Source organism: Jaculus jaculus, chromosome 2 (genome assembly GCF_020740685.1).
Source record: "Jaculus jaculus isolate mJacJac1 chromosome 2, mJacJac1.mat.Y.cur, whole genome shotgun sequence".
NCBI classification, from domain to species: domain Eukaryota; kingdom Metazoa; phylum Chordata; class Mammalia; order Rodentia; family Dipodidae; genus Jaculus; species Jaculus jaculus.
Window position 1 is genome coordinate 67,997,468 of NC_059103.1, and position 27,347 is coordinate 68,024,814.

Genomic DNA, 27,347 nt, shown 5'->3' on the forward strand with positions numbered 1-27,347 from the left:
AATCAAACCTGGATTGTTAGGCTTTGCGGGCCAGCACCGTAACCACTGAGCAATCTCTCCAGCCCCTGTTTTGATGCTTTAAAAAAAAAAAACATTTATTATGAGTAGAAAAAGGAAAAGAGAATGGGTGTACCAGGGCCTCCTGCAACTACAAACAAACTCCAGACACATGTGCCACTGTGTGTCTGGCTTTACATGGGTACTAGGGTATCAAACCTGGGCCATCAGGCTTAAGTGCTTTTAACATTGAGCCATCTCTCTAGCCCTGCATTGGTACTTTATAAAACCTATTTTAGCTTCTGAAATTTTATGAAAAATCTTGGATTTTTCTGACATGTCTCTGGCTGTGCCATCTAAATCTAGCAGCTACTAACAATATGTGACTATTTAAATTTATTATAATAAAATTTCTTTACTCAAGTTAGCTGTATTTCAATTATTAATAGCTCTGTGTGGTTTCCCTATTAGATGATGCCAGTAAGGAACATTTCTGAACTGGGCGTAGTGGCACATGCCTTTAATCCCAGCACTTGGGAGGCTGAGGTAGATGGATTGCCATGAGCCCAAGACCAAGAGTGAGTTCTGATCAACCTTGGGTAAGGTCATACTCTACCTTAAAAAAAAATTCTGTTATTGATAAGTCTTAATAGTGGCTTATGGCCTTTGTAAAATTCTTAGAGGTGGCACATGCCTTTAATCTCAGCTCTTGGGAGAGAGTGGTAGGAGGATGTCTGTGAGGAAGAGGAAGGATCACAGTGAGTTTGAGGCCACCTCTGAGAGTACACGGTAAATTCTAGGTCAGTTTGGAGTAAAGTAAGACCCTACCTCAAAAAAAAAAAATTAATTAATTCTTGGACATGTGCAACACAAAAAATTTGAGGGCCATTGGACAGGGTGGTATACATCTTTAATCCCAGAACTTGAAAGACCAAAGTAGGAGGATCGCTATGAGTTCAAGGCCAGCCTGAGAATACATGGTGAATTTCAGGCTCGAGTGGGGCGCTACCTTGAAAAAAGAAAAAAATGTGAGGACCTAGTCATTTCAGAAACTATTTCTTTTAGCTCTTTCATATTCCAATGTTAAAATCACATTTAAAATCTAAATATTGTTTTCATAAATAAGAAATTATTTTTAATCACTTTGTGAATGGGGGTAGTGGACATCAAACATAGAGCCTTATACTTGCTAGGTAAGCACTCTGTCACTGAGCTACATCTACTTCCCAAAAAGAAAAAAAAAAATTATTTCTCCAGGCATGGTGGTGCATGCCTTTAATTCCAGCACTTGGGAGGCAGAGATAGGAGGATCACCATGAGTTCAAGGCCACCCTGAGACTACATAGTGAATTCCAAGTTAGCCTGAGTTAGAGTGAAACCCTACCTCAAAAAAACAAGAAAAATTCTTTACTTATTTGCAAGGAAAGAGTATGAGTACTCCAGGGCCTTTTGCTACTTTGTGCATGTGACTTTATGTGGACACTGGGGAATTGAATCTAGGCTAGTAAACTTTAAATGCAAGCACCACCTTTGCTGGGCATGGTGGTGCATGCCTTTAATCCCAGCACTCAGGAGGCAGAAAGAGGAGGATTGTTGTGAGTTCAAGGCCACCGGAGAGACTACATAGTGAATTCCAGGTCAGCCTGGACTAGAGTGAAGCCCTACCTCAGGAAAAAAACAAATAAATAAATAGATAAAAGCACTTTTAATTGCTGAGCCATCTCCTCAGACCCCTGAAGATAATTTTTTTTAAAGCAAAGTAGCCATGTGAAATGCCTTAAAGAACTGAAGTGTGACGATCAACTGAGGAATTGTTAACTGTCAAGTGAAGGAAATAGTCATTTTAAGACCTATGTATTTGGATAACTCACCTGAGGACAAAAAATTTAAAATACATGGAAAGAGACAAATTTAGTTATTTTTTAGTTTTTTTTTAAGTCAAAGCACCAAAACCATGCTTAAATAAAGGCAACAGTGTAAAAGTGTACATAATATGTTGTAAGACTATGGTAGATAGATAGAAATGACTAATATTTGGGATATTAACCTTGTGTATTCATTTTATCTGATTTTGAGTAATACTTCTGGAACCTGTTACACAATCAAAGACTTGGTTGGCCCCAACCTAGAAAAGGACCCACCTCCGCTAGAATAGAGCTGCTCATGGCTTGTAGTGTGTGGCCATTTTTTGCATGGGCACCTTGAGATGCATTGTATCCTCTGTCAGCAAATGTTGCAGCACCAGTATTGAGACGCAGGCCAAACTTAACTGCTCATTGAATAATATAACACTATACCAAGACCCTAGAACTGTTGGGGCAACTGTAACTCACATATAGATCTTTGCCTTATCCTGGGTCATCTGGTGATTGCAAAGCCAACTGTGGTCATAAAGGTTCTATAACCACCCTGTCCCAAACAAGCATTTGTCTGGGTGGATAAAACTGATGATAGCAGAAAAGTGGGGGAATCCAAGTATCAAGAAATCAGGCCAGGAGAGTTCAATGAAGACACAAACTTCAAAAACCACTGGTCTGCTCTCACCCTCCCTGAAATAATTCCTTTTATAGAGACAGAGGCTCTCATCCTAGCAAGGAGCAAAACACCTGCCATTACTCAATATCTGAAACAACTATGGGCCATCCACGAAGACTTACAAGTTATATGCTCTGAGACTGAAAACTGTATAACTCTCCTATACAATGCAAGATTTGAGATAAGGAACTTGAGTTCAAGGTACAGGAAGTTTTTAGACTTGCACTGATATCAATGTCATCTCTAAAATTTGGTTTAGTATTAGAAGGAATATAGATAGGAAAAGTGCATGTGGGAACATATTGCCTACTCCAGACAAAGTTGGAACCATAGGTGAAACTCAGGAAGCCCTGCCTGGTGAAAGGAGCCTGGAGAGTGGCATGGTATCTTTAGTCCAAGCTATCAAGTGGGCAGGAGTGGCCTTTAAACTCCTGCTTTGCTTTTCATTTATCACTTGAAATGTTTTTTTTTTAATTTAATTTTATTTTATTTATTTATTTATTTGAGAGCGATAGACACAGGGAGAAAGACAGATAGAGGGAGAGAGAGAGAATGGGTACGCCAGGGCTTCCAGCCTCTGCACATGAACTCCAGACGCGTGTGCCCGCTTGTGCATCTGGCTAACGTGGGACCTGGGGAACCGAGCCTCGAACCGGGGTCCTTAGGCTTCACAGGCAAGCGCTTAACCGCTAAGCCATCTCTCCAGCCCTCGAAATGTTTCTTTACCTACCCAGTTGGCTCATGGTTGCCTTAGTTCCTGCCTCTGACCCTGCACCCCCTCCTCATATCTGGTGCTGGTCCTCTTCCTCAGTATCACCAAGAACATTGTTGATTCCACAGTGGAGGATGTCAACTTACTCTAGGTGACTTCTGCAGCATTCTTTCTCAATGAGTCTAAAGAATTGTCATCCACCTGTCTTTGCCCCAGCCCTCCATGGAAAGCACTAGAATTCTTTCTAGCATGTTTTTCTTGCTTACACTCTGCAACAGAGTTTTTTGTTTGTTTGTTTGTTTTGGTTTTCTGGCTAGCATATTTCTTTTGTGTACGTGTATGCAGGTATATATGTGTGAGAATTTACACATTTGTATACGTGCATGTAGAGGCCAGAGAACAACCTCAGGCATCATTCCTTAGATGCTGTCTACCGTTCATGAGACAGAGTCTCTTACTGGCCTGGAGCTCACTCAGGCTACACTGTTTGGCTAAGTAAGTTCCAGACAGCCACCTAGCTCTGTCTTCCCAGTGCTAGAATTTATAAGTGGGCACCACCATGGCTGGCTTTTTTACTTGGATTAAGGAGATTGAACTCAGACTCTTGCTTTTAAGGAAAGCACTCACTGAGCTATCTCTTTTGCCCTGGATAACATATTTCTATCTAACCTGCATTTAGTAAGTGAATTTTAATCTGACTTGTCTATTGAGTGAATATGATATTATTGAATAAAGTAATTCTTTTCCAATAAAGTACTATTTGAATGTTTGCATGTAAATGGCAAACAAGATAGCAAGTTGAAGCAAATCAGTCCCTTTACCTCTCCTCTGATGGGGTCTGGGCTGCTGACAACAGCTGACTCTGCCACCGAAGGGTGCTCTATCAGGGCACTTTCTACCTCAAATGGTCCAATTCGGTAACTAGTAAAACAAGTGACAAGAATTTATAGGGGTGAGTTGCCCCTAGGTTCACTCCAGATTTCTAATATGAGTTAACACAGACAAACACAAATGTAGAAGAAAATTACCCAGAGGATAATATGATATCATCTGATCTTGCAACAAACCAGAAATATCCATCTTCATCCATATACGCTCTGTCCCCCGTGATGTAGAAATTGCCTCGTAGACTTGAAGCTGTTTGTGAAGGATTATCCTACAAAAAAAATAGTATTTTCTTAATACAGAATCACTCTTTTGTTCAGTTGGAGTTTAAAATGTTTTTTTAAAAAATGTGTGGTTCCTTTGAAAAGGCTTAGAATGAAGAATGCTAAAGTGGAATGGGGATGAAATTCCAGTATGGAGCTAGTGCAACACAAGAAAGGTAAATTGCAGTTAAAAAGACTAGGTACAATCCTGGAGAATTTTCTTAAGTAGATCATAAGACAATGTTACTGTATCTCACAGCTCTGAAGAGTAAGCAAAATTAACTCTGTTTTCCTAATTAATAACTAACAGTGGCAGGAAAAGAGAGAAGGGAATACTCAGAGGCCAGCCTGGAACTAGAGTGAATTCCAGGGCTAGAGTAAGACCCTACCTCAAACAAAAACAAAAATTGGAAAAAGAGAGAGAGAGAGAGAGAGAGAGAGAGAGAGAGAGAGAGAGAGAGAGAAAGTACTAATATGTAATAATTCAAAGAACATATTTTTTTTCTTTAGTTTTATATAAAAAGAAGTGGGTCTGTAACTCTGGCATAAGAATTAAAATGAGTTGAGTGAAGTATTCTTACCTTATGTGAAGGTCAGTGATAAATAGGACCTGTACCTTTTACAAAACTCATATAAACTGTTCTAATTTGTATACCATAATTAGAGATAAAATATGCTTACAAAGCAGTAAGGAGCTAGAAAGCCTCTGGAGGAAGGAATTTACTTAACCTCTCTCATTGCCCCAGTCCCTGCTCCTTTAATTCTTTCTGAGAAGGGAGAGAGCTAATTAGATAGATGTTAGGAAAACTAGTGGTTGCTGTTTGACAGTTGGAAAACATCAATGGGGGGAGGGTTAAAAAGACATGGATATGAGCCAGGAGTGGTGGTGCACGCCTTTAATCCCAGCATTTGGGAGGCAGAGGTAGGAGGATTGCCATGAGTTCAAGACCACTCTGAGACTACATAGTGAATTCCAGGTCAGCCTGAGCTACAGTAAGACCCTACCTTGAAAAAACAAAACACAAAAACAAAAATTAAAAAAGACATAGATGTGATGGCCTTCTTATTTATGGTTCTCTTCCTCTTGCCTTCATGTCATCCAGCGAAGAAGTGGTCCCATGTGCTCTGTGGAAAATATGTTGTTTCTTTAATCCCTTTCCTGTAGGATTATTATTCAGGGCAATGAACCTCTCAAGAAAGGATAAAGTCCCTATCTTAGGTGTGTGTTGTGAAGATGGGAAAAGTTATCCACACTTTTGAGAAATAAATAGAAAAGAAGAGATTTCTAAAATGAGTTTCTTACTATATAATGAGTAAAAAGTCCAGGTGGTCGAGTAGGCAGAACCTGAACACCAATGTCCCCTTCTTGTCCAGGAGGAAGAACATTGCCACTTTCATCTACAATCTAAGGTAAAACAGAACAACTTATTTAAGGTAATTTTAATTTAATACCACATCATAAATTGTTTGTTGTTGTTTTGAGATAGGGTGTCACTCTAGTCCAGGCTGTCCTGAAACTTTCTCTGTAGTCCCAGGCTGGTCTGGAACTCACAGTGGTACTCCTACTTCTGCCTCCTGTGTTGCTGAGATCAAAGGTGTGTACCACCATGCATAGGCAAATCTTAAATCTTAACTTTGGGGCTATAGAGATGGCTTAACAGGGAAGGCACTTGCCTCCAAAGCCTAAAGACCCAGGTTCAATTCCCCATTACCCACATAGGACAGCTGCACAAGGTGGCACATGTGTCTGGAGTCTAGTTCTTGGTTTGCCCATTCTCTATCTCACTATCTTCCTCTTTCTCTCTCTGTCAAGTAAATAAATAATATCTAAAAATTATTTTTAAAAGTTAAAGCTTAACTATATGTGTTTTGCCAGAGTGCTGTCTTCTAAAGCATTTTAAGTATAATTTAACTTGCCAAAAGAAATGTAATTCTTTAATTTATTGTTGCATAAAATATTACCAAATGTGATTACCATTATATGAAAAAAGAATTAAAATTTTCTTTCATCCTACCAACCACCAATGATCATGTTTTGGTAATTTTTTTGAGATAGTTATAGAAAAAAAAAAATAGGATCACTTTGTACCATATAGTTCTGTGATCTACTTTTATCATTTAGCCAATGTCTTTGTTAAACATGGATTCCAGGGTTCTACTCCATATCTATTAATTCAGATTTTCCCAGGAGAGGACCTGAGAATGAGCACTTTAAACAAGTAACTGTGATTTATATGATCAGATGAGCTTGGAAAACAATCTACAACTAAACTTCAGTTAGATTTGGGTCTGAGCGCACTACTTTGGGAATTCATCCATTTTGTCTTTTGGTTGCTGCTGCTGTCTTTTATATATTGGTGTATTAGTGAGCTGAGTTGACTTGAGAACAATATTAATCTTGTGCAAAGTGTGCAGATGGGGAAATAGAATGCCTCTCAGGCTCCCTGTGGTGGCAAAGGCAGTCTTTACAAAAGCCTGGAAATCCCCAGTCTGGCAGAGAAGGTATATGCTATAATCACTATGAATCTGTGCTACTTTTTAAGCAGGTCCTGACTTCCTTCACCAGGTGTTATAGTTGAGAAGATGGGTATTGGAACCAGATTGCCCAAGACTGGCTACCTACTATAGTAGCTTGAATGAGTTCCTTAACCTTAATGTATGTTCATCTGCAAAATGGTTGCCATATTAGTATGCCTTTAAATTACATCTGGGAATTAAGTGAATTAATACTTATAAATGGTTAGACCTACATGGTATAACATAGGTATTTGTAAAAATAAGTAAGAGGTTATTAAGCTAACATTTTTCACTCATTTTCCTCTTTGTATAGAAACTAAGGTATGGAAATAACCTAGGATTATCATCAGAACAGTGTATATGGGAGTAGGTGTGAATCTGGGTTGTTAAACATCCTTCTGGGAAGGGACATACAAACCTTCACATCAAAAGCAGGAGAAGGCTTTCCCATTGAGCCTGGCTTAATTTTCATTCCCTTGAAATTTCCACAGATTAGCACCTAGTTAAGAAGAAGGGGAAGAAATAGCATTATAAATAACAAAAATTCTATTCACGTATCATACATTTTTTTCAGCTACTGTTTATGAAGAGCTTAACTATGAAGCTTGTATTCTCATGGATTATAGAAATTGACAATTTACTGATATATTCAAGAGATAATATACTCCTAGTTATTAAAATAATCTATATTTTAAAAATATGAATATATATTATATAAAACTTTTATACAACATTTTTCTCTCAGGTTTTTCCTTTTGCAAACCCCTAATTACACTATATACTTATCACTCAAACAATAACAAGACACAATAGACAATTTGGGTTTTATTTATCTGACTGAATCAAGTCCAGCCCCATCTTCAGTGAGGTCAGGTACCGTTTCTGTCTGTCCGTATCCTTCATAGATGTCTAGACCTGTCCATTTTCTCCACTGTTCCATCACTTCAGGGTTGATGGGCTCCCCAGCACTCACACAATGATGTAAGTTTGTGAAGTTATAGCTTCTCAGAAAGCAGGTGACAGTTAGGTTTAAGAAGAAACATGGAGATAAAATTAGGATTATTTTTAATACAAAATAAGCAGATCATTCTAATATAAAGTAATACCCAAAATATCAGTTTTGCTTTTTCACTTTTCCTTTTCTCTATTTTTTGGGATTGAATCACTTGTTACAAAGAAACACCATGCCCTCTTTAGGGAATGTACACCCATAGTAACTTTTCAAATCATAAATTGAAAATTCCTTCATATCTGTCTGTGGAAGATCCCACAGACAAATTGAATGGCCAGAATTTCACAATTGTAGAGAGAAGAAATACTGCCAGATGGAGAGCCAAAATTGTCTTTGGCAGGCTGGAGAGATGGCTTAGGGTTAAGGTGCTTGCCTGCAAAGCCAAAGGACCCAGGTTCGATTCTCCAGGACCCATGTAGGCCAGATGCACAAGGTAGTGGGTGCATCTATCTGGAGTTCATTTGCAGTGGCTAGAGGCACTGGTGTGCCAATTCTCTCCCTTCCTCCCTCCTTCCTTCTCTCTCTCCCTCCTTCCTTCCCTCCCTCTCTTTCAAATAAATAAAAATGAAATGCTAAAAGAAATATTTTTTAAAGTATTTTTGTCTATCTTTAGTCCACTTAATAGTCATTTAATACCAACCCTCATATCTGACCTAATGTCCTTGTGACTACTAGATAAAACCTTTAGAATGTGTTGTTAAACTTAGCAAACCATTAGCCCCCACTAGCTCTAAAGCATAATATTTTAACATCTGAAACTTATAAAAAAACGTTTCACTGCCCTGCCCCCTGAAGCCTGCCATCACTACAGTGTATTTAGCAAATGTGTTTATTTATCATTTTCTTTTGTCCGGTGACTATGAAAGTTCATATAACCTCTCATGGTGGCATATCATTCTCAGGTCATGGTTGCTTTTATTTAGCTCAGAATAAACTAGGTCTTACACCCTTTGGAACTGGGGCTGTGTTTTGCGTTGACACACCTAGAGATCAGAAGGATTGGGTTGTGAGTATAATGAAATAGTTGTTTTAGTCTTTTCCAAGCATCAACCAATCATTTCAAGCTGAATCAGTAATAGAACTTAAAACATGCATTCTTGGGCTGGAGAGATAACTCAGTGGCTAAGGTACTTACCTGTAAAGCCTGACAATCAGGATTCAATTCCCTAGTATCCACCTAAAGCCAGATACACAGAGTGGCACATGCATCTGGAGTTTGTTTGCAGCTGCTAGAGGCCCTGGCACACCCATTCTCTCTTTTTCTTTCCCTCTCTGCTTTCAAATAAATAAATAATTTAAAAAATAAAAATAGGGCTGGAAAGATGGTTTAGCAGTTGAAGCATTTGCCTGCAAAGCCTAAGGAGCCAAGTTCAATTTCCCAGAACCCATGTAAGCCAGATACACAAGGTGCTGATGCATTTGGAGTTCATTTGCAGCAGCTGGAGGCCCTGGTGCACCCATTCTCTCTCTCTATTCCTCTCTCTCTCTCTCTCTCTCTCTCCTCTCTCTATCTGTCCAATGAATAAATAAATAAATATTTTTTAAAGAAAATTTAAAACAAAAAAATGCACCCTCCCCTATGTTAACTGGGATAAGGTTCCAAAAAGGAGCAACTTATATATTAGCTCAGGTAATAGCTGTCATCCAAAAGGTTAAATATATTCTTACCTATAGCCACTGGATTCAGAACTCTCCTTTTCCTCTCCATGTTTGGAAGAGCCTGCCCTGGACTCAGACATTGTTTACAGAATAGCAGTGAAGAGGTACAGGACAAGGAGGAAGAAACTGCCAAACCCTGTACCTACCTACTAGTCTGAAGCTCTGGCTGTAGGCAGACTGGTCTTTTATTTTAGCATCCACTTCTCACCTTTATCTCTAAATATTTATGTACTAGCATATCTTACCTGGACATATCATTCTGTACGAGCATTCTGTAAGCAGTGGGTGCTGAACAGAAGACTGTGATGGGAAACTTCGTGAGCGTCTGCAATTTAGGAAAAGCAAACTCAGTCTCACCATAAGGTCAGTGTTTTAATGCCTTATGGTAGGCACAGCAGAATGTAACATTTTATTTAATGTAAATGCCCTCATACTTTTCTCTACCTTTCCAGGCTAGATTTTCAGATGGAAAATATCTTAAATCATGCTGTCTCCTCTGATTTCTGCAAGTTAATTTATTTGCTAGCCCTATCAGTGATACTGTTAATAGTAAACATTTCTAAGTATGGACCTCTTAATGTTCTTTCTTACTTGTAAGATGGAAGTTGGCTCAAAACGGGGCAAATAGTGTGCAAACACACATGCTCCTTGGGTCCATGGAGAAAAAACACTACTCCATGCAGATTTTGCCCAGCCTGTGTCTGAAGTATTCCACATCACATCTGAGGGTATCAAATCCAGCCAGAACCTAGGAGAACAAATAATAGCCCCAATGTATAAATTTGTTATGTTTATAGGAATTGGATTTGCATAAATGCCTACATATACATTTAAATGAATAAATTTGTAAAAATAGCAAACTTGTCAGCAAACAAATTTATCTTTTTCTTCCTTTTTTAAAAAAATTTTCTTCTTGTTTTCAGAAAACAAATTTAAAAGTCCAGGGCACAAATTATTTTCTGACATTTTTGTACTTTTAGCTGCAATTCTGTGGAAGTACCTTCCATTTATAGATAATCCTAAACCAAAACTGCTGTGAGTGTGTCCAATCATCTTAGGAGGTCCAGTTGTCCCACTGGTAAAGTAAATGGCCATCATCTCATTGTGTTTTGTCTCCACACAGGTGTGGTTGTCACTGGCGTATCTGCGAAGGAAAATCTACATTGATCCTGAATGTTAAACACGGTGTCATTGACTCCAACCACGGAAGCATCTTAAGCAGATGCTTCTCATCTTATGAATCAATGACTTGGATTCAACCCAAGGTAAAAGCTACCACTCTCGTTCCATCTTTCTAGGTGCATCTTAGAATGAAAGTAAACTTTATTATCAAAAGCTCATTTTACTAGCTGTTTATGACTTTTTACTGTATGATGAAAGGGCTGAAACATTTAGAAAGAAAATTCAAAAGTTGTATAATATCTCTAGTACAGTAAGAATTCTATGATCTTATAATCATGACAAGATAAAGAATTTCCACCTTTTCTGTTCACTCTGAAATGAATAAGCCATAATTTATGATTAGGATGTGTAAACTGTAGCCCACCCAAATTTTCCTGCCTCCCATTTTTACAAAAGTTTTATTGGCATAGTCATGCCTACTTAATTCTTTTTTAAAAATATATTTTATTTATTTATTTGAGAGAGAGAGACAGATAGAGATTGGGAGAAAGAGAATGGGCACTCCAGGGCCTCCAGCCACTGCAAATGAACTCAAAATGTATGTGCCACCTTGTGCATCTGGATTACATGGGTCCTGGGGAATAGAACCTGGGTCCTTTGGTGTTTTAGGCAAGCACCTTAACCTCTAAGCCATCTCTCCAGCCCGCCTACTTACTTTTGTATTTTCTGTGGTTTCTATCACATTAAGGTTACAAAGTTGATCCTTGTATCAAAGACTGTATGGTCTGCAAAGCCTTAAATGTTAAAGTTCCTGCTTCCCCTTTTTTTTGTTTTTTTGAGGTAGGGTCTCACTCTGGCCTAGACTGACCTGGATTTCACTATGGAGTCTCAGGGTGGCCTCGAACTCACGGCGATCCTCCTACCTCTGCCTCCCAAGGGCTAGGATTAAAGGCATGCGCCACCACGCCCGGCTTTTCTGCCCCTTTTGTAGAAAATGTTTGCTGACTACTGAAAGGGTGGTTTTTCTATTTGTCAATAGAGATGCTACAGACTGATATAAACAATAAGACTGAGAGAATAAAGTGCATCTATCTAGGGAAGGAAAAATGGGCTCCATTAATAGAGAAACTTTTTTTTCTGTGTGCTAGGATTCAAGGCTTGTGCTACCTACTACGCCTGGTCAAGAGAAACTTTTTTTTTTTTTTTAAGAATTCCAGATGAATTGCTTCTGGATTTTTTAAAAAAATTGTTTTGTTTATTTTTATTTACTTATTTGAGAGGGACAGAGAGAGAAAGAGGCAGGGAGAGAGAGAAGGGGCACACCAGGGCCTCTAGCCACTGCAAATGAACTTGTCCCTTGTGCATCTGGCTAATGTGGGTCCTGGGGAATCGAGCCTCAAACCAGGGTCCTTAGGCTTCACAGGCAAGCACTTAACAGCTAAGCCATCTCTCCAGCCCAAGAGAAACTTTTTTTAAAACGTTTTTGAAGCAAGTTCAACAAACTGCCTTTTTTTTTTAATTGGCAGAGAGAGAGAGAGAATTGGCACACCAGGGCCTCCAGCCACTGCAGTTGAACTCCAGACACATGTGCCCCCTTGTGTACATGTGCAGCCTTGCACATTTGTGTCACTGTGCATCTGGCTTATGTGAGATCTGGAGAGTCAAACATGAGTCCTTAGGCTTCACAGGCAAGCACTTTAATGACTAAGCCATCTCTCCAGCCCAAGAAAAACTTTTAGTTCCAGAGGATAATTTGGCTTCTAAATAAGCCACACAGCAGAGATGCCAAGAAGTTTAAGCTCTGCATGCATATTCATGAGGCAGTGGGCTAAGAATGAGAGTATACAAATATCCATACCATGAGAAATAGAGAAGCTGTCTCAAAGTCTAATAAAGTTAGATTGAGTGTTAAATCTATAATTCCAAAATTGTCTTCCATAAAACTAGTACTGATAGTGTTAAGTTGATGACTCAGTGGGTAAAAGTGCTTGCCACAAAAAGTATAAGGATCAGAATTTAAATCTCTAGTACCCATGTACCATGCTGGGTGTAGTGCTATGTGTCTCTAATCCTAGAATTAAGGAGGTGGAGATAGGAGAATTCCCAGGACCCACTGGCTAGCTAGTCTAGTCAAAGCAGTGATCTCTGAGTTGAGTGAGAGACCCTGTCTCTACAAATATGGTGGAGAGCAGTTGAACAAGACACTTAACATATGTGTTGGCCTACATATGCATGTGTAGGTCTACCTTCACACACATGTATGAACATATGAACACACCACACACAAGTAAAAAAATGTAAAAAATGGTATCCATATCTAGGTACTTGTTATTTCTATTTTTGTCCTCAAAACCTATGTAGTGTTATTATCCTCAGCTCTTAGTGGATGTGGCAGTTGGGAATGCAGTCTTAGAAGCCTTCGAAACTCATCTTCATCAGAGACTAACCTCTAGGTGGTTTGAAATTCAAATGAACTAATATATCTGAAGTGCTTGGAACAGCTTCTAGCCTGCAATAAACTCTACATAGGTGATAATTATTATAACATTATTTTATGAGAACAGTATTTAACTTTTGATAATAACCCAATTATAGGTATTGTAAAGGAGGTAGGAACAAGTCTATAGTTGCAAGCTTGGTTTTACATCCTTAAGTGGAAACTCATTTTAGAAGGGGAATTCATTTCCAAGCTAGTGGTACCTTGTAAGACTTTCAAATGGCTCCAGATGCACCCCATAGCAGGGTTTGGACACAGTGCAACTGAGTGTTATAATGGCGCCCTTTAACATTAGGTGCTTTTCTGGGTATAAGCTGATAGAGGTACTGCTGTCAGCAAGGGAATGGCATAGCAGGCACAGAAGGATGGATTATCACCAATTTTCCTGGGCAATGATTATAGCTCTGTGATCGATGCTGTAACAGACCTCCTAGCTCCTTTTGCAAGAATGAAGGACTTACTCTCCCCAAGTTCAGGGAGCTGTCTTAGAGATTGCCTTAAGTGAAGTCAGTTTTCCTCTTCAATGTTTTCCTCCTCTAGGGTCAGCACCCATCCAAAATGGATGGATATAGTTGTTTAGAGCCAGGATCTCTTGCCAAAGTTTGGAACAGCTTTAAGGATCTGTCCAAATGCTTCATAAGGTAACAGAGTAGTCTCCTCCTCCACTCAATCCTACATCCTTTGCCTTCTTTTACAGATGTTTATTCCAGGAAAATACCTTAATTAATATCTATACACCATGCTCCATCTCTGGAACCGATTCCTAGGGAATTCCAACATACCAAATATATCTCCGGACCCTTCTTGCCTCAGAAGTTACTATTAGTTCTGTAATAGTAACCAGTTATTTTCTTTTCCTACTGCTTTAATTTGAATTTATGGGACATTCTTCTATAATTGAGGCTACTCACTTCATCATCTTCTTCAGGTTCCCCCATCCTTCTCTGGGGTGCTGAGACACAATTATCTTGGAGTGGAGATTTTCACATAGAGGTGCTACAGCATCAACTACTGGAGCTAAAACATCATCAGTAATAATGCACTTTGCTTTTGAAGACTGTAGTCTGTAGAGTATGTCTTTCTGGGTAAGCTGAGTAGTTCCTGGAATTAAAACTGTCCCTAAAGGATTAAAAAATTAACAATGTTTTAGAGAAAGGTTTTCCTCTGTTATGTTAGGAAAGTGTGCATGTCACAAGGACATTCTGTGTTTCTCAGAGTGATTTCATTTACTCAGCAAGATATCATTTGTTTTTCTTTATTCTGACTTTGCCTTTCAGGGAATCTCAAAGCTTATGACGTTGGCTATAATGTGAGAGAATGAAATGTTGGATATTTATCTTGTATTTGAAGATCGCCCATTTCAGGCTCTTAGGAGAGCTTTGGCTGAAATGTACTAATTACCAACATTTGTTGAATACTTGAGTGCCAGGGACTATTTAAGGGTTTTACATGTTTCAACTGATTCATTCCTCACCAAAACATACCAAATGTACAAATCTATGCTATGCCTAGCTTGCCCAAGACCATCTAGAAAGTGGCAGTGCAGGCTGACTTCAGAAATGGACATTATAACCTCTTTAGTCCTGTTTCTCTTCTAATGCACATGATTGTTTTGTTCTTTTTTAAACTTTTTTTAAAAAATTATTTATTTATTTGAGAGTGACAGACAGAGAGAGAAAGACAGATAGAGAGAGAATGGGCACGGCAGGGCTTCCAGCCTCTGCAAACGAACTCCAGACGCGTGCGCCCCCTTGTGCATCTGGCTAACGTGGGACCTGGGGAACCGAGCTTTGAACCGGGGTTCTTAGGCTTCACAGGCAAGCGCTTAACCGCTAAGCCATCTCTCCAGCCTGATTGTTTTGTTCTTATTGAGGCATGAATCTTTTCTGTGTTCCAATCCCAGCTGCAGCACATTACTTACATTACTATAAGATGTAATGTAATCATCAAGAATGTGTTAGAGTCAGATATCCATAAACTTTGGCCTTGGATAAGCCACGCTTCCATGAGGCTCAGCTTCTGCCTTGAACAGCAATAGTGCATTCTCAAATATTTTAAGGTTCCTCAAAAGACATCTTACAATTATATTTTTCTTCCTCCCTCCCTCCCTCCCTCTCTCTCTCTCCTTCCCTCCCTCCCTCTCTCCCTTCCTTCCTCTCTCTCTCTTTCTTTATTTTTCTCAAGGTATGGTTTCACTCTAGCCCAGGCTGACCTGAAATTCACTTTTGTAGTCAGAGTGGCCTTGAACTCATGGCGATCCTCCTACCTCTACCTCCCAAGTGCAGGATTAAATGTGTACACCACTACTTCTGGCTAATTATACTATTTTAAAAATTGTAAAATATATCAAATATGAAAATGAGTATGTGAACAATATATGTACAGTTTCTCTTTAAAATTTGCAAACAAAATTTAACATGTTTGACGTCTCTAATTGAGGACCTTGCCCTCAATTCCACTCTGTCCCACACTGACCTCCAGGCAATCCTTCTCCAGATTGATATATTAACCTGAACTTTTCCTTTCTTTTCTTTTGTTTGTTTTTTTTTGAGGTAGGGTCTCACTCTAGCCCAGGCTGACCTGGAATTCACTATGGAGTTTCAGGGTGGCCTCAAACTCACAGGAATCCTCCTAACTCTGCCTCCTGAGTGCTGGGATTAAAGGCATGTGCCACCACACCCGGCAACTTTTCCTTTCTTTATCTTAAGATCTATATAAATAGCTTTAAGTAATCTATGAGCAACTTCACTCCTGTTCAGTTAGAACTTTAATTTTTATCTAGCTACTAATGGGTTAAGGGAAAGGTAATTATGAAATAAAATGACTATGAGATCATTTATAATTCTATCATAAAGACTAGCATTCTTTTTTAAAATATTTTTTACCTAGTAATTTTTTGTTTGTTTGTTTTATTTATTTATTTGAGAGAGACAGACAGAGAGAAGCAGATAGATAGGGAATGGGTGCGCCAGGGCCTCCAGCCACTGCAAACAAACTTCAGATGCATGCGCTCCTTGTGCATCTGGCTTATGTGAGACCTGGGGAATCGAGCATCAAACTGAGGTCCTTAGGCTTCATAAGCATTTAACCACTAAACCATCTTCCCAGCCCATAAAGTTTTTTTTTTAAGGAGTTTTAAAATTTTTACTTATTTATTTGCAATCAGAATGAGAGAGAAGAGAGATAGAAAGAAAGAATGGGCAGGACAGGGCCTCTAGCTACTGCACATGAACTTCAAATGCATGTGTCCCTTGTGCATCTGGGTTATGTGGGTCCTGGAGAATCAAACCTGGGTCCTTTGGCTTCACAGGAAAATGCCTTAACCACTAAGGCATTTCTCCAGCCCAAGATTAGCATTCTTAATACTCAACAATTTTTTTGGTATTTTTATTTATTTATTTGAAGGTGGAAGAGAGAGAGAGAGAGAGAGAGAGAGAGAGAGAGAGAGAATGGGCGCACCAGGACCTCTAGCCACTGCAAATGAACTCCAGACTCATGTACCCCCTTGTACATCTGGCTAACGTGGGTCCTGGGGAATGGAGCCTTGAACTGGTGTTCTTAGGCTTCTCAGGCAAGCACTTATCTGCTAAGCCATCTCTCTAGCCCTCAACAAATATCTTACTGAACATTTATTATATGCCAGTCCCTAAAGGTGTAGAGATAAATATGTTATAGTAATGACTTTTTAGGAGCTCCTTATGAGAATGACAGATTTATAAGTAGACATAAGATAGTTTACATAGACATATATATTACTTTAGGGAGTTTAAAAGGGAAGTATCAGGTTGGAGAGATAGATGCCTTAGTAGTTAAAGCACTTGCTGCAAAGCTAAAGTACCTTGATTCAATTCCCCAGGACCCATGTAAGCCAGATGCACAAGGGGGTGCATGCATTTGGAGTTCATTTGCAGTGGCTGGAAGTCTTGGTGAGCCCATTCTTTCTCTATACTCTCTCTTTCTCTCTCTCTGCCTCTTTCTGTTGCTCAAATAAATTAAAAAAAAGTAAAGTATTAAAAAAGGAAGTACCTAGGTTATGAAACACCAGGATATGGATAACTGAGAAAGTAACATTAAGTTGAGGCTGGAAAGTCTACTAAGAGAGTTCACATAGTTAATTTGCAGGGAAGACTTTCTAAGAATAGGAAACAGTATGCAAAAAAGCCAAGAGAGGACTGGAGAGATGGCTTAGCTGGTAAAAGTGCTTGTTATGCAAACTTCATGCCCTGAGTTTCATATCTCAGCATCCACATGAACATGTAGGTGGGGCCAAGCATGTCTGTAACCCCAATCCTGTGGGGAGTAGAAACTAGAGAACCACTGGACTTGCTGGTCAGCCAGTCTGACTGATAAAATAGCAGCTCCAGGTTCTGTGAAAAACAGGCTCAAAGAAACACACAGATGAGTGATAGAGGAAAACACCTGATGTCCTTGGGCCTCTGCACATGTATGCATAGAGCATGTACATCTACACACATGCATGCATACACCATACCACACATACTACACACAAACAGAGAGACAAAAGAACAAAAAGGAGAGAGAGTGGATGGAAGGAAGGAAGGGAGGAAGGAGGAAGAGAGGCAGGGAAGGGGAGGGAGGGAAAGGAGGAAGGGATAAACAAAGGACAGATCTAAGAGATGAGAATGACTGCAAGCCTTACAAGAAAACATATTCCATGATGGGGTCATGAAGTAGAGTGGTGGAGAAAATAGGGAAATAATGGGAAAATAGCTATAGCCTTCAAATATGCACCTAAAATCAATCAGCAGAGGATAAAACATGTGTTCTAGAGAAAACACAGGCTAGGAGCGATGAATTCTGTCTGGGTCAGGTGGGATATTGGCACACTCAAAACCAGAGTTAGGAAAAGTTTTGGGGAACTCCCTGTGTAAGATTGTAAAGATGTGAAATAAAGCAGTGGCAACAGAATTAGAGAATGGAAGTAAAGCTTAAGAGGCACAAAGAGGGTCAAAGTTTATAGATGTAGAAATTTACTAGGAAGGGTCACAGTTGGCTGGCTTACGGTACCAAAATGGTGATAATGAATCATAAGAGGCATAAAGGCATAAAACAACTAAGATAGGTTCCTTAATTTGCAAATAAATTGGTTTCATATGATGGGTGCTATGAGAAAGTTGGTAATAGGCAATTCAATTGTTGATTGGCATTCACTTCAACTATTGGATTATAGAAAATCCCACCTCCAGTTCAGATAGAAGGTATGGCATGCTCCCAACACATTTCTAGTGCCTGAGAATAATATTGCATTGTGTACAGTTCTTCAAATAAGGCAGTTAAAGAATAAATGTCTCCTGATTACTTAGATGTGTTGATAAATCTCTGATCTGGCTTAGTTTAATATAATGAGATTGAAAACATACTAACCTGTTCGCAGACAGGCCACATTTGCAAGCCACCACTCTGGGATCTTGGGCAGGATCACAATTACTCTGTCTCCCCTTTGCAGGGAACAGGCGTCTGTAAGTATATTGGCAAATTTTCTGGATAAGGATCCCAGTTCCTCAAAACTCCACCTCACCTCTCCTCCGTTTCCATTTATCCACCAGAAGGCTGGATTGGAAGATCTCTTTCCAGCCTGAGGAAGCACATCAGTCAGGGATTTACAGATTGTTTTATAGTTAAATTATATTTCAACTGAATTAATGGAATATATTCTCTGAGAAATATCTATGAGTTATTAGTAAGGACTTTCATGGAGAATGTGGAAATAACTTGGGGTCCCTACTGCTAGATGTTGGGAGTCATGTCTTCTGTTCCATATCATTTCTTCTTTATCCTGATAGTTTTTCCTTCCAAAAAGTTAGGATTACTACATCCTTTTATTCTGTCAGGGGTATATCTATACTTCATTTTCTGCAATTTCTGACTCTTGGGATTACTTTGTTTTATTTCATTCTTTTTTGTCTAAAAACAAACAAACAAAAAACCTACCAGGAAGCATACATTTCTCTACTAATCTAAGAACTACTGACATTATAGGCCAGAGAATTCTATGTTCTGGGGCTGTCCTTTACATTATTGGATTTTCAGCAGCATCACTGGCTTCTACCCACTAGATGACAGTAGCAACCACCTCTTCCACGTTCACCCCATCATGGTAACACAAATATCTCCACAGATTGCTAAGTAATCTCCAGGGGGCTAAATCACTGAGTTGAGAAACTATCTGATCGGCCCTTGTCCCATACCTTTTCCATATTGGCCCATTGGTCCAAGACATCTTTAGCAAAATTGAAATGCTCTGGAATCTCTAATTTGAAGCCCTGTTTCATGGACTCATAGCTGGAGAAATTCTGAGGTGTTGCTGTTCCATAACCTTCATGTAAGGCTCTCAGAGAGCCAGGAATTGCTAGGCACTGAAAATACTTGGCACGAAGTAATATCTCCATGGTGACAAGAGCTAGTGTCAATCTTGTTGAATCATTTAGCACTCAGGATTTCCATGAAGACTAATCCATCTAAAAAATAAGCAAAAAGAGCTGGTATTTGTTTTGTTTAGAAAGTTGCCATACCCCAAAGCAGCTAAGTTTTATGAGTATGTTGTCAGCTCTTCCCCCCCACCATGTGCCAAACACTTCTTGATATTTATATAGTCTTTGTAATTAAATCCTCATTAAATCCCTGTAAAGTAAGTACTATTATTATGTCTGTTTTCAGATAGAGAAAATGACTAGCAAAGAAACTGGTTGGATTTGAACCCAGAAGTGTCTGAGCACAGCCCATTCTCCTGACTTGCACACTCTATTGCTTCCTACATATGTTTCTCAGCTAATAAAGATCTGAGCTACCTAGTTAAATTCACATTTTGCCAAAGCCCAGAGCCTTCTGCTTAATGTTTTTCACTTAAAGATTTTAAAAGCCCTGTAGAAATGCCACAGATTACTACAGATGAAAAAACTGAGAGTAACTCTGTACAATTAAGCATGAAAATACTATTGAAGTTAATAGTCTGTCTACTTTATAGATTGCAGTTCCCATGTTCCCAATAGGAGCTCACATTACCAGTAAGTCCAGACATGGAGATATAATAACAGGTCTTTAACCTTTAGGGCTTCTGTGGGGGCGGTCCCCTACTACTTAGCCCTTCTTGCTTCTGTGGGAAATAATTTGATCACAACATCATTTGCTTGGCTTATGCTAGTAAAGATGCGGTTCTAGGAATTATGACTATTTGCAGTTGCCCTCTTTATATTTCCTTTAATTTTCCCGCAATGAAACATATACCTATCTCATAGTCATTAAATTATTATTTTAACTGCAATTCTAGCTGTGTGGTATAGACGGCAGACAGGCTGTATGGAATTCTATATTGATATTCTGCTAAACAGTATATAATACCAGATATCAGCTATGTTTTACCCTAAATAGACCTGTACTTGGGCTTCATGCTGATGTATTGAATGGACTTAAAATCTTATTACCTCTGGCCCTACAACTTTCTCTGGGGACCTGATGAGCCTGTGATCTTGAGCCCTTTGAGCTCATCTAGCTTGAGCTTTCTCAGTTTTCACTTGCAAAGAAAATGAGCCCTAACCAGAGTAAGCAACTGGCTTTACTCTGTCATATCAGAGTTAGAACTAAGACTCCCGTCTTCACATTCTTGTTTGAATAATTTTACTTTATGTTAAAATTTCAGCAGAGCAGTGATTCTCAATCCTGGCTATTTGATTTTTTTTTTCAAGGTAGGGCCTCACTCTAGCCCACGCTGACCTAAAATTCACCATGTAGTCTCAGGATGGCCTTGATCTCATAGCCATCCTCCTACCTCTGCCTCCCAAGTGCTGGGATTGAAGGCATGTACCATCATGCCCAGCTTGGCTATCTATTTAAATAACTGGGAAATATTTTATAAAAATTCTAGTGCTTAGATCATGACCCAACTAAGTCAGCATTTTTGGTAGTAGAACTTATGCATAATATTTACTAAATTTATTCAGAACTGTAATTCTCCATGAAAGTCCTTACTAGTGACTCATAGATATTTCTCAGAGAATATATTTCATTAATTCAGTTGAAGTATAAGTTAGGAATTAATCATCTAAAGACTAATCATGTAAAGACTGTGAACCACCAGAGTCACTGTGAAATACATAGTCTCAGGGCCTACCTCAGACCTGTTCCATCATGAAGTTCCATCTGTTGATGAGATGTTCCTAGTGTGCATATATAAGTGTGAGAAGTGCTGTCCTGCAGTATGTTGCCTGAGTAATTGGCTATTATACAGTCATGGGATAGGGTCTCATTTTGCTGCTCATGAGCTCTGACTTTACTTGAATTATTAACCACTCTGAACCTCCATTGTCTCAAACATTAAACATAGCAATACATGTAAACTGCTCACCATGGCATCTAACATACTGCTCTTCACTAGAACATGAATAATTCATGTGTAATGAATTATTATTTCTTTGCCCCCAAATTATTTAAACATGTGAAAAACATTCTGAATTGAAAAGCTATTCAAAGAAGGTTCTGGGCTGGAATAGCCTATGAGCTGTATGTAGTTTGCTGATTTCACTAGATTGTACATTCTATAGGACAGAAGTCTTATCTATCATATACATGCTGCTATTCCCCAGGAATTATAATAACATTTGACTCACAGTAGATGCTTAAGAAATATTTGTTGGCTGGCAGGCTGGGGTAATAGATCATTGTATAAAGCGCTTGCTATGCAAGTATAAGGACCTAAATTAAGATCCCCAGCACTCATGTAAAAGAGAGGTGTGGTGGAGAATGCTTGTTATACCAGTACTGGGGAGGCTGAGACTAAGGCTTGCTGATTTGCTAATCGAGCCAACTGGTGAGCTTGAAATTAAGCAAGGGATTCTGTCTTAAAAAATAAGGTGGAGAGCAATGAGTACAACATTTAACATGAACCTCAGGCCTTCATACCTGTGTATATACATGCATACATACTTGTACATGTGTGCCCACACATGAATATGCATATATGCATGCACACCACACAATACACACACAAAGAAATATTTACTGATGGATTAAATAACTTTCAAAAGGAAGAATTTTTGTCTGTAATGTTTTTCAGCAACTCAGGATTTGTATAGCCTCTATTGCTATAGCTAGAATTGTGTGACCTAATGCACCACCCATATGTGGCAGTTCATTTGAGTTAATTTATTTTTATTTATTTATTTGACAGAAAGAGGAGAGGGAGAGAGAATGGGTATGCCAGGACCTCCAGCTGCTGCAAACAAACTCTAGACGCATGTGCCATCTTGTGCATCTGGTTATGTGGGCCTTGGGGACTCAAATCTGGGTCTTTTGCCTTGGCAGGTAAGCACCTTAACTACTAAACCATTCCCCAGCCCCCATTTAAGTTAATTTAAATAAAATTTAAAAATTATTTCATTGTTCAGAGTGCATATCAAGTACACAGGAGCCACATGTGGCTAGTCACTACCATAAGTGGATTCAAGCATGGTTCTATTGTTGCAGAAGGTTATATTAGACAGTGTTGACTTATATTGCTAACAACTCAGAATTAGGTTCATATCAAAGATTAATTGAGGAGAAATTTTCCAAGATAAAGTTTTTTAAGCTATTTTTTTCCTTTTTTTTAAGACTGTTTTTTATTAGTTATGGACATACTCAGTGTATAAACAGCATATGTTGGTACCATCCTTACCCTCATCCCTGCCGCCCCCCCAAAGAGACCATCCTCCTTGGGGATGCCAGTTATCCCCATGGGGATCGTGGGTCATGCATTTTGTGGGTATCCATCAGTTATGGGGAAGAGGCACTGTCTCTGTGCATAATGTCCCAACTTGTGGCTCTAACAGTCTTTCCACCCCTCTCTTCTGTAAAATCCCCTGAACCATATTGGGTTTGTTTTATGTCTACTCCCGTGATGGGCTCTTAAGGTTTTTTTAAAAAATTTTTTTTAAATATTATTTATTTATTTGAGAGAGGGAAGGAGAGACAGAGAATGGGCGAATGAACTCCAGATGCATGCACCACCTTGTGCATCTGGCTTACGTGGGTTCTGGGGATTCGAACCAATGTTCTTTGGCTTTGCAGGGAAGTACCTTAACTGTTAAGCCATCTCTCCAGCCCTCTTCAGTTTTTTTTAATGGACCCTTAAGGTCATGTGAAAAAAAGAATTAATAGAAATTTCAGGCTGTAAGGAGAAAAGCTTGCTCTTTTCAACAGAAAATAATATCACTCTGGAGCCCAGCTACCCCTGAGATTAAGCCCTAGAGTATCATTGTGTTTGGCATCAGGCACTAAGCAGAGAGAAATCTGTTGGTCTCTGTTTGCTGGCAAGGAGTTACCTGCCTAACAGGTTTCTTTCAACTTTACTTTACTTTTTTTTTTCAGTGTAAGAGATTGAAAGTTTCAACCAAAGGAAGTAGTCAACACTAAGTTTTTTAAAAAATAAACTTGTCTTTGTTTTTAATTTTTGGCATAATATCTTCAAACGATTCAAAACACTAAAGGATAAGTAGTAGAGCTGGAGGGATGGTTTAGTGGTTAAGGCATTTGCCTGCAGAGCCAAAGGACCCAGGTTCGATTCCCCAGGACTCACGTTAGCCAGATGAACAAGGGGCACATGTGTCTGGAGTTCGCCTGCAGTGGCTGGAGGCCCTGGTGTGCCCATTCTCTATCTCTCTCTCCCTCTTTCTCTGTCAAATAAATAAATAAATAAAAATATTTAAAAAATAAAAGATATATAGTAGAATGCCTACTTCCCACCTCATCTTGAAGCTTCCTCATTTTATGCCACACCCAGTTCCCATGGAACAACTATTCTATATATCGTTTTAGGGGTTCTTTATGTGTGCTAAACAAATATGACTACATACTCTTCTCACCACCAGTCTTACAGAACAGATAGCCTAGATTATACATTATCATGCCCATCTAGCACATTTTTGAATGTGGTTTGGGAGGCCTTTTCTTATCAGTAATACAGCTTCTCTCTCTCTCTTCATCTGAATTGCATTCTAGTGAATAGCTACACCATAATTTCTTTAACCTAGTACCTTATCAATGATCAATTGAGTTGTAAGTATTATTTTGCAATTTAGATGAAAATTTGAAATCTTCTACATAAGAAATTCCTTAGTTCTTTTTCTCAATACAAATATTATGTTTAAATAGTTAAGAAGTATAATAAACATTTTCCAGTCCAGTTAAAATCTGGGGCAGGGATTTGGACAGATTAGGGCAAATATCTTGGGTACACAGTACTTCCTGCTTTGTAGGTTAGCATGGTTCTTTTTGCTCAACAAATATTGATTGAATGCCTGAAGTGTTGCAGATATAGATGGCATATGGGGAAATGAAAGAGGTAAGGTCTTTTCTGCTTTCATGTATAGGCACATGTAAGTAAAGCAATAAATAAATGTGTTATTATATGAAAAAGCAAACAGGATAGCAGGAGAAAAGATAGAATATTTTAGGCGATCTCTCTGAGAATGTGACATTTTTGCTGAGATCTGGCAAGTAGCTGCATCATGCTAAGCATTTTGTATTAATTTATTATTTCCACCTTATAGACAAAGAAATACACACCAGCATGTACATATCCAAGCTGAACAATATATTCATCTTGAGTAGTTACTATGTGACAGATATATTAAATGCGGAAACTATAACTGTGAACACAGTAGAGCTAATGTTGCCCCCTTATGAAGTTTACAGACTATTAAGGAACTCTGCAAATATTTATATAAGGATAAATACAATGCCTGCAGCTTGCTAATACTGAGTTGAGTCAAAGTTTAGTGTTATTTCTGCTTAAACCCCACCTGAAACTTTACACCTCAATTCAAAATTCTTCAAATGTATATTTAAAAAAAATGACTGTCCCTTAGTATTTGAAATGAACCTAACCATTTTGTTTTGGAAAAAAAAATTATACCTCCTTGTCAAAACCCTCATACTTCTTTCTCCTCATCAAAACTCAGTTGGTTCCTGCCTTTCAATGATCTTAGCATTTTACAAGTTCCACTTTACAGGTTTGTAAAATTCTCTATATATGAAAGAGATAACCCTCACCCCATAGCAAATGCAGGTATTTCCACTGAGCCACAGAAATATTGCTGAGGAAAAGTTTTCTAAGAAAGAGCAGCACTGACTGGTCAGATGGACTTTTGATACTATTTAAAGTCTCATCTGAATGTCCAGCTTTGGGTTCATCTGTAGCCCCCCTCCCACATCTCCATAATACCCCTCCCCATAAGTATCCTGAGTAATAGTGATTTGACAGATATATAGTCTCAAAGTAAGATAAAACCCCTACTAGTATCAGTCCCCAAAGACCTTGCCTCAAACCTCTCTCATACTCAACTTTTAGAGCTTACCTTGACCTTAGAGAGAAGTTTATTTTCTTAGATTTTACATCTGCATGTTTCCCAAAGATAGTTTCTTACTGGTGGTTTGACTACTTTTTGGAAGAATCAATGTATTTACATAGCTACTAAGAAAGGGAAGCCAAGAAGTGAAAAGTTCAGCCCTTGCTGAGACTCACTTAAAGTTTTTCTAAAATATTTTATCAGGTAGGCACATGTATATGGTATAAAAAAATCTAATAGCTTAACATGGAAAGTCAGCAACTACTTGTGTCCTCCTGTGTATGCATGCTCCTCATCATTCATCATGTACAAAGGGGTCTATCACATAACAGCTGAGACATTCTGACAGAAACAACTGTGCTGCCCATGACTTCAGTGAGAGCATTTTCTTGATTTGTTGCTTTCATTTGCTAGTATATATATTTAAAGCAAGCCTAAACCATCACAGCAAATCATTTACAGGATAGAAAACTGAATACTCACCAAAGATACAGCTAGAGGTTATAGCAGACCTGTTTTATAGAAGTGCAGTCCTGGAACTTGATGTCTCACCTCTTCCTTACTCTTGGTAATAGCAAAACTTAATAGTCTGTTAATGAGAGAGAGAAAGAGAGAGAGAGAGAGGGAGAAAGCCTGGCCCAGAGGTGCCTTTCCATGATTGGTGGAGACACTGTAGAGGGAGGAGCATATATACTGAAACTTTACACAATCCTTGCCAGTTTTTTTTTTTAATATATAATGAATTAAGTACACAGCAAGCTTTCATCAAGCTAGAAAGGCTTACTTATTTACAGAAGGGAAAATGTCCAAAGAATTGCTGAAAGGAAGCCAGATGTAGTTACACATGCCTGCAATTTCAGCACTTGTGAGGTGTTGGCAGGAACACAAGGAGTTCTGGGTCATTGTCAACTATCAAGTGAGTTCTACATCAGCCTGGGCTACAATAAAAACAAAAACCAGAAGTTGTTGAGTTAGTCCTGTGAATGGCCAGAAATTCTTAGAAGGAAAAGAAAATACCAAAGAAGATAGTAGAGGCTAGAGGTGTTTTGAAGTGAAAAAGCCAAAAAAAAAGAAAAAGAAAAAGAAGAAGAAGAAAACAAACAACAAACAAACCCAAAAACAGGACGTGAGGTTGACTGGGGTTGACATAGATCTCAAGAACCAAATACTTTGTTTATCCATTGAACCAGCCAGTCAGGATAAACATAAACATCACTGCTCTGCTTGAATCCTTCAGTGGTTCTTGGCTTACTCTAAGTCAAAAACAAATCCTTACAGGGTCTATAGTATTATGTCCTCTTCGACTCACAACCCACTCCTCCTTTGTCTCACTATGTTGTAACCACATCAGCCCCCTTGCTTGCCCTCAAACTCAACACCATGAATGTTCCAATCTCAGGATCCTTCTATTCCCACTGACTAATTCATCCCAAAGATATCCCTTTGGCCAAATCCCTCATTTAGTGAAATATCCTTCTTATCACTTTTTGTTTCTCTTTAACCATTTTAGTTTTTATACCTTTACAATCAACTTTAAAATAAGAATTTTGCTTTATTTACTAGCATATTATTGTCTAGATCAGCTGCTGGAAAATTTTTAGGCATTCAACAAATATTTGTTAGATACATGAATAAGTGGCTTGTTCAATTACTTGTGATAAAAAAAAACTTAAATTTACTTAAATAGAAGAATTTATTGTTCAATTTTTTTCGTTGATTCTGAGAATTTTACATGTTATAGACACAGATCTACTTCTTTTTATAACTGTATGCCTTTTAATTTACTTTTCTTGCTTTATTGCACTGA

At 38.6% G+C, this 27,347-nt stretch overlaps 1 protein-coding gene across 3 annotated transcripts in view; it reads right to left on the reverse strand.

The window, feature by feature from the left end:
* The window catches only part of Acsm3 (acyl-CoA synthetase medium chain family member 3), a 30,114-nt gene extending 3,973 nt beyond the window's left edge, over window positions 1–26,141 (reverse strand). The window contains exons 1-12 of one of the 3 annotated variants that reach the window (XM_004665407.2): window positions 26,024–26,141; window positions 19,409–19,678; window positions 18,585–18,795; window positions 14,111–14,318; window positions 10,581–10,724; window positions 10,172–10,328; window positions 9,826–9,905; window positions 7,787–7,910; window positions 7,328–7,408; window positions 5,696–5,797; window positions 4,273–4,400; window positions 4,066–4,165 (exon numbers count right to left, since the gene is read on the reverse strand). In XM_004665407.2, coding sequence (XP_004665464.2) covers window positions 4,066–4,165; window positions 4,273–4,400; window positions 5,696–5,797; window positions 7,328–7,408; window positions 7,787–7,910; window positions 9,826–9,905; window positions 10,172–10,328; window positions 10,581–10,724; window positions 14,111–14,318; window positions 18,585–18,795; window positions 19,409–19,609 — 1,536 coding nt within the window. In that variant the 5' untranslated portion in view covers window positions 19,610–19,678; window positions 26,024–26,141. The remainder of the gene's footprint in view (window positions 1–4,065; window positions 4,166–4,272; window positions 4,401–5,695; window positions 5,798–7,327; window positions 7,409–7,786; window positions 7,911–9,825; window positions 9,906–10,171; window positions 10,329–10,580; window positions 10,725–14,110; window positions 14,319–18,584; window positions 18,796–19,408; window positions 19,679–26,023) is intronic. The other 2 variants (XM_045142848.1, XM_045142849.1) reach the window with 2 other exon arrangements.
* Window positions 26,142–27,347: the final 1,206 nt, after the last annotated feature.